The sequence below is a fragment of the Orbicella faveolata genome, unplaced genomic scaffold (assembly GCF_042242905.1).
Source record: "Orbicella faveolata isolate gen_17 unplaced genomic scaffold, um_ofav_v1 contig_2, whole genome shotgun sequence".
In the NCBI taxonomy this organism is placed as follows: domain Eukaryota; kingdom Metazoa; phylum Cnidaria; class Anthozoa; order Scleractinia; family Merulinidae; genus Orbicella; species Orbicella faveolata.
The window spans coordinates 27,571,857-27,580,000 of NW_028301547.1; the positions used below are offsets into that span (position 1 = coordinate 27,571,857).

An 8,144-nucleotide genomic window follows, 5' to 3' on the forward strand; every position below is an offset into this window, starting at 1 on the left:
CGTTGCTAGTGAAAACAAGCCTTTAAAAGGCTGATATATCTCAAATAATGTAACATTTTTTCCCTTAGCTTTTCATATGGCTAAATCCTTAACAGTAATGAAAAAACGTTCTTAGTGGTGTAATTTGCAGTTCACTTTATCATACTCGCCAGCAGGGAATCATCAAACGCAAACAGCAAGATAACGCGTTATTTTTCCCTTGCTCATTTTTATTATTTCAAACTTATATAACACTGTGCTTTATACTTGTAGGTGCTGAATTAGTTTCTGCGTTAGTACTCTGAACAGATAACTACTCGAAAGAAGAATGCCTGCCCTATCATATATTCTTGATCTACTTTTTCTAAATCAACTTAACTTGAATGAAATAAGAAAACTAGTCCGATTTTCTTTGCATTGATACGATATTCGAGGAATTCAATTCGGCTTTGAATTAAGATTCAGTTTCACGGTACAGCGCATGCGCAAGCTATGGCGTGAGTGTGAACTATTTCGGACCTTTCTCAAGAAGAGACCGTTCCGGAGAATATACCGATTTAAAACTGTTTAGTTGTTTTAGCGACTGAACAATTTTAAATCAAAATTTCCCGCCGAAGTCATTAGCTCGGCTAACGTTACGGCTTACTTTGACGTTGAGCCACAAAACCAACCTTTAACGAGAATTATTAAAGAAGTAAGCTCAAAGTAAACTGATAGTCTCAGGCTAAAGATACGTGACTATTTGATGTGGTTGTAACCTATTGATTGAAATATCATCGGTAATATTGAAATTTGCACTTTTATAAATTACCAACAGTTTGTGTACTGTACAAGGATACCTTAATAGCCTTGCAAAAATTTTAATTTTACTGAGCAGAGTCTGTAAAACTAAAACTACGAGCTTCGAAATTCATTCAGGTAGTTTCATAGAAGACCTCGATCTCGTCAGGGCGGAAGAAGTAAGCACTACCCGCCAGGAATGATCTTGTGAAGGGGGATCCATAGCTGTTGCCAGGTGGCGGGCTGTACGTGTATCCAAGGTCTGTGTGAGAGTAGGTGTTTGATGCAGCGTTGTGGGCAATTTTAATATCGTGGCTGTATCCAAATGTCGGTCCATGCGAAGGACATCTATGGATGGAACAGCATTTATAATGGGCATACCTTCCTGTTTGACTTAGCTTTAGTGGTTGCCAGTCAGGCTTGTTAACCAAAGAGAAGAGAAAGGCCGCTGGATCGTACCAATCCTGACAATTACCTAATTAAAAATAGGTAATAGAACAAAAGTCAGTTGCACCACTTAATTAAATACGTTTGAGACCATTTCTTATTGACGCATTATAGGGTTTACACACATTTCGCCGATAAAAGTAAAATATAGAACTTTAAGGTAAAAAGCTGTTAAAATTATGAGTCTAAACGTTTTCGATCTGTTTGATCATCATCAGAGTGAAATAATATGCATACGCTCAAGAAAAAATCAAGAAAAATACCTTTGTTGTGTAAATCTTACCATAACAGATGATTATATATGTACCAACTTTTCCAAAGGAAACGTAAGTTATCAGAAAAAAAAAATAACATTCGACAATTATCCTGTCGATGATGTTTGTTACCAGCGGTTCCGGTGCCGCCAAAACAGGCTCAGAACTCGCTAGTTGACCAAGGTCGCGCACAAAAATTTAGTACGTGATCACTTTGATTTCTGAAATTGTGGCGAGCTCTGCCAAGGACTGATAGTTACCGATTCATTTTAGTTGTCGACAACTTGTCCTTAGCTAATTCTTTAGTCTGTCGAACTCAAGTTGTACCAAAACAAAACGCGAAGATTATACCGCGTACAAATGGCGATCAGGGCGAAAGTGTAAGAGGCCAGTTTCGGAGTTTTTACTTGATATCATTCAGGAAAGATATCGCGAAACATGTTATTTACCTTACTTTCATGGAATATTGCTTTCTTTGCTGATTCGAGGCGACTTTAACGAGTTACCGCTCCCTAACTTCCATTCCGAAAATCTCCCCGAATCAGTAAAGTTGAAAAGAATCTTGACTGAAAGCAGTTTAAGTTCAAAAGTATACCTTATAGCTATCTGGGGTTAAGCCGTGATATCTAACTGGTTCGAATACGAAGTGTTTACTTTTCAGTTTAAATCACCTGGGTGTCGCCATGTTTACCTTACGATAATTCCTAACGCCATTGCACGGTCAGAGATCTCAATATGGAGTAAATAACTATTATCATAGTTATTTAGGGTGTTTATGATTATTATAAAAAGCGAAAACAAAAAAAAAAAATGACCGAGGCACCAGCCTCGGTTTGCTTGTTATTAGCTACGGTCCTGGCTCAGCTGTGCATACTCATCCAGAATGTGGATAAAAATGACTCTAAATTGACAAAATGTTGTATTTTAAAAACGTCACTCTGCGCAATGAGTGACGTGACAAAGCTAAACATTTATACTATATTAACGACTAAGATGGTCTCCCTATCAAAAATTGTTGTCGTTGTATATGTTTCTTTTTTATTGTGTGGCAAATAAACGATGACGACGACGACGATGATGATGATGATGACGATGATGATGATGACGATGATGATGATGATAATTTCCCGTTAAGTTTTAGCATTCAAAACAGGAAAATATATTCGCTGAAATAGTTTTACACAAACACCAAGTTGTGATTTGTTACAAGACTTTTTTCAGCCAAGATTTCTGGGAGTAAGGTATACACATGGGACGGAGAGTAAATCATATACAGCCATTACGCAATATGATCATCGCTGACTCACAGCTCAGTTTTTGCTTGGGTCGCCTGTATTAAGATAAAATAGCTCAGGTCACTTACTGCTCGGGACACTACCCCATGACTGCCTTGTGTATCCTCCAAAGATATATTTCCCAACACGGATGATTGTGACAGATGGACCTTTGCCGTCACAGTTTGAATGGAAGGTAGAGGAAGACCAGCCATTGACAGTCGCCTGGTAGCAGTGATTCCAGTAAGATAATTGGTTAGTCACAGGCTTCAACCATTTATCGAGCCACGCCAAGAAAGTCTGATTGTTTCCCAAAATACTTGAGTAGTTAAGACCCGCTGCAAAAATAAAGTATAAGAACGTTCCTTGTATCCATTTTGTGAGTGACATATGTTTTTTAATTGCTGATAACTAATACTCTCGTCTCCATCAGTCACAAAGTCACCATCCTCACTTGCGCTGCCCAAAGGTGTATCCTCTGCCCTGCGCAAAACCGGGCGGGAGACATGTTTTATATGTGGTCGTTTCACGCTACCCTGCAAAGCAAAATATTTTGATCTGGGATTTCAGGTCCTAAACTTTGGGTTGCAATGCTCAATGATCTTAATTTCTGAACAGGAAAACTTTCCTAGAGTATTTTTCTTTTATAAAAGCAGTAACATCAGAACCAATGCTTAGCAACATTCAATGAAATAGTAATGATAATGAACTTCAGTGGTCAGCGGGTACAAAAGCTCCTTGATAGTTACAAAAGTAGTGAGATCCACCTTTCAGGGAGAAAATGAAACACGTGTTACTGATTGACTACACAACGCAAAGATCTTTGAGTTGGAAGAAATTAAGATTTTGTTATTGTACTAAGAGTTTCATTTTCAAGACTTATCTCCTTTGCTGTTACTTCTGTGAGTAATATTGAAAGCGCACTCTCTTTATTAAATCTATTAAATATCCTAACAGTAAATAATGTTTACCGCTTACATGCTTTAAAATTTACTGCATCCTGATCTGTGGCATAATACCAGATTTACAGCTGCACAAAATTTACACGAACAAGGCAGAAGGACGAAAAAAGGAAAACAGACGATTTCTTTTCAGGCAATAGATCTTTGGAAAGATCTTCCAACCCATTTCCAAGAACTTAGCGAATTTGCTTTTTCAAAACTGTAAAACCATATTTAATAATAAACTAAATGTTATAATATTTATATCTATATTGAGAAAATACATAATGTGTTATTTCCAACTTTGGATGTAAATTTCAAACGATTTGGTATAATGTATCCTGTTGAATAAAATCGTTTTTGGCGAAGAATTTGAGAAAAAAACTTGAAAAATTTCCTCTAAGTATGAATGGCAATTTTTCCACTGAGGTACGAATACAAGAATAATCCAATAACTAAAAAGTTTAACTGTTAAATGTTCGACAACTTGAGTGATGTAAATCATGGCCTACTTTGCTGTAAATAATTTGAAAGAGTTAGGATAAAAGAAGCACCGAGATGTCTTAAAAAACAAATTACAGCGCGTCTGTACTAGCAAAGACGTAGCGAACGACATAACCTTGCCGTTACAAAGTCGTTATTTACTCCTATTATTGCAGTAGTAATAGTCCTTATTATAGGACAAACTGGTCCAAAATGAAAAGAAGAATTGTGATTGGTTCTCAAAGCGGTCTTAATTTTACACTCCCAACTATTAAGATGAACTGCTAAATAATTAGATTAGGCAAGGGAAGATCAAGGTAAGAGAGTGAATCCCCCATCATGATATAGGCCTTATACCAAAGGTAATCCCTCTTAAGTTATTTTAAGACATGGTACCCAGTTCTTCCGCGGATGTTGCTCGCGCGTTGCGTGGACAGCCCAAGCCATTTTATCGGAACTACCTGAGACGAAATGGCGGAAAATGTGGTGAAAAGTTATTTTGATATGTTTTGACGTTTCATCACAGATGTTTTCTGCGCTCTCAGCCCAGCTGAGAGCGCAGAAAACATCTGGGCTTTCGTTTGCTTTGTGCTCGTTTGGCTACTCATTCTTTTACCGTTCAATGTTTCTTTTGAAAATCGTATATAAACGCTCATCAAGCATCAATTAAAACGTGATCAATTGACGTGAAATATTTACCTGCCGCAAAGGGACTGCAACTTTCTCCGTCCCCTAAAAAAAAGAAAAGAGAAAGACTTACTATGAAATTATTTCTACCAGAATTGTCCTATTTTTTTCTTTTGCAAAACCAAAGCATTTTTGCCCGACCCTAATGTGTGGTACTCATTGGGAAAGTTGCTGCTTCAGGCTAAAACGAAACTCACAAACTTCTTCCAAAAACTTAAATTGATATACAGGTATAGATTTTTTCATCTATATAGTCACCATAAAACCCATCTTTGCACGTGCAGTAATAGGATCCCTGGGTGTTCTTACACACAGCATTAATATCACAGTTGTGTGTTCCGTTGGTACACTCGTCGATATCTAAAAGACAATACAAATAGTTCAACTTACTACTGGAGTGTTTCGTCAGAGGGAGTTCGAGCGAATTTGGAGGATGTTCTTAAATCTTATTTTGCATCGAATCATACGTAGTTTCTATTATATGCACCATACTTGTGTTTATTAATCACTGACTAGACACTGTTTCGATACAGTTTGCAACATCTTCGCATGCGGCGTGGCCAGACTGGCTTTATATGAATATTTCGTTTTGTATGAAATAATGAAATCACAGCATATTGAGTGCTTTTGCACGGCCTTTCCGCACTACTCTATAACATAACAGTCTGGAAGTAGAAACCTCACTTGTTTTACAGGCATCTACTGTATTCGTTTGATTTTTAAACATTACCAACTCGATCTTGGGTAAGACCAACTGCTCGCATGTTTTCCAACGAAATAATTTCTCTCAGTATAGTTACCAGAGCAGTTTACTCCATTTCCATAAAATCCCTCTCGGCACGTGCAGCTGTAAGATCCTGGCGCATTGGTACACACCGCGTTAACATCACAGATGTGCCGGGTACCAGGACAAAGAAGACAATTCTTCACTAAAGCAGATGCCATGTTATCAAAGCTACCTCTAGTTAATTTTGTTTTACGACAAAGAAAGTGCAAGTAGAAATTACAATTAACTTCTATTTTGTTTACCATCGATCATTTCATTCTTTCTCATTCGACCGCAAGTTTGTATGTAATCATTCCTCATTTAAATCTTTTAAGTTTTACGATTGGGCATTCATATATTACTTCGTAGTGACCTTAATTTGTTGGTTGTGTATATCAGCCCTTGTACAGCTGCCTACTTCCACTGAGCTTCCTCAAGAAAATTCCGTGTAACGGCCGTAAAGAATCAGGTTCGAATAACATACAATTATTAATTCCTACCTCGGCCAGCATGTTTTACTTTATTTATTTGCCCTGCCGTCAAAGCAACGTTGTAAACCCGCATGGCGGTAATTCGTCCCTTGAACCTTTTTTTTCCAGATTTCGCTGTCGCACCCATTCTGACAATCTGTTCTGTTGCGAGAGTGATACCAGCTCTGATATCCCCTTCCTCGACTTTTGTTCCATTCAACCACAAGCTTGCCCTACCAGTCTCGTGATTATAGGAAGAACCAACATAATGCCACAGCTTCGGTTCCAGTGGCAGAACGGTGGTTAAGTGTGTATTTTGCTTGAAACGAGTTCGAAGCTTTCCAGAATTAACCCTAAGGCGAATGCCCCAAGGTTGATTGTTATTATAACTGAAGACTGGTCCAGATACATTTGTAGTATCCATATACACCCAACATAACATTGTAATGGAGTGCTTCACGTTTAACCCTCCGTTGTTTGGAAATTCGATGTAACTTTCATCTTGTCCTGAGAAAAGGTACGAGCCAAGGGGCTCACCATCGGGGCCAGGTGCTAGGGAGACATCAGTCCCGGTGGTACCCATGGGCTGTCGATTGTTAGCTTCCCGTGTCTGATACTCGCTGTTCAAGGGGTACAGCGCGACGGGATCTGGAACACTGACGACTACAAGATCAAACAGAGAAAAGCAACAGGTGACTAGAAAAAATAAACAAAGAAAAAGATAAAAATCGTTGGATTACGTCTAAACAGGAGGGGTTAAAATTACTGAACAGTTTTGTTTCTCTGTCCAGTATTCGTCCATCTAAAGACCAAGACGACTCGTCCTCCAGGGTAGAAAAAGGAAAACAAACTACAATAAAGGAATGCTTCGCCCTTGTTATAGTTACCAGTGCAGTTTTCTTCCAATCCATCTTTGCACTCCTTGAGGCTTGAAGTACACTCGTCTATATCTAAAACAATGAAATTAGGAATAATTCAGTTTGGGATTTTTGCCCTCAAGATTAGGCTAAGAACAATTGATGATAAAGATTACTATGAATGAATTTCAAATTGATTCATCATCATCCTGGATTAACTTATTGTTTGCTGAGTGCTTCAAGACGAAACTTTCAAACTTCTTGCCAAAACATAACTGGATATATAATAGTATATATTATTTTACAATGTTATACATGTGCTCTTGTAGCTACTTAGTTACCAGTGCAGATTATTCCATCTCCATAAAATCCATCTTTGCACGTGCAGTTATAGGATCCCCGGATGTTGTTACACACAGCGCCGTTGACATCACATTTGTGCGTTCCGTCGGTACACTCGTCAATATCTAACACAATAAAAATATTCCTGAGGAATATCTGTATCGTAACGACAATTGTTAATTAAATTATCTCACCGGAGACAATTGTTATTATGTTCCGTGTGATCTCCTAGCATGAACTGCCTGTTAAACTTTTAAACAAGATTCGACAACAGCAGGAGTAGTAATAGCAACCACAACCACAACAACAATGATAGCAGCGACAGAGAGCCAACTTTCATAGTTACAACTTCCTGTTATAACTTCTCATTCTTAGTATTTAAGCCCCCAATCAAAATTCTCATTGCTAAGTTGAGTAAGACCACTGAAAACAATGGAATGTATTAGTACCGTTTTCACAGTCATGGCCAGTAAATCCGGGACTACACAAACAATGGTAATCTCTGTCTGTAAAACCGGCCTGGCAGGTTGCGTTGTTCTGGCAAGGTTTCTTTGCACAAGCATTCTTCAACGAAAAAAACAAACTTAGCCGTTGTTACAGCGACATCCATTGACGATATTTAACAGTTAAAACACATAAAAACTGTAAACACTGCGTCACCTCGATTAATCGCATGAAGCGTTGATAAAGGTAAATTTGTCAAATTTGATCAAGGTAAATTTGTCTTATTCCTTGAACAGTGAATTAGATGTGCGCATAGTTATACCAAAATCTTGCCAACTACACCTTGAATACTTCGCTTTTGGTCAAATTTTAAACGAAGGTGGAAGCAGTCGCTACTTGAACAGTAATGCAAATACTGTA

At 38.1% G+C, this 8,144-nt stretch overlaps 1 protein-coding gene across 1 annotated transcript in view; it reads right to left on the reverse strand.

The window, feature by feature from the left end:
* Positions 1-188: 188 nt before the first annotated feature.
* LOC110044966 (uncharacterized) overlaps positions 189-8,144 on the reverse strand; it is a 14,715-nt gene continuing 6,759 nt past the window's right edge. The window contains exons 3-9 of the mRNA XM_089289136.1: positions 7,730-7,844; positions 7,280-7,405; positions 6,969-7,031; positions 6,112-6,744; positions 4,858-4,890; positions 2,824-3,072; positions 189-1,234 (exon numbers count right to left, since the gene is read on the reverse strand). Of these exons, the coding sequence (XP_089145262.1) occupies positions 894-1,234; positions 2,824-3,072; positions 4,858-4,890; positions 6,112-6,744; positions 6,969-7,031; positions 7,280-7,405; positions 7,730-7,844 (1,560 nt within the window). The 3' untranslated portion in view covers positions 189-893. The remainder of the gene's footprint in view (positions 1,235-2,823; positions 3,073-4,857; positions 4,891-6,111; positions 6,745-6,968; positions 7,032-7,279; positions 7,406-7,729; positions 7,845-8,144) is intronic.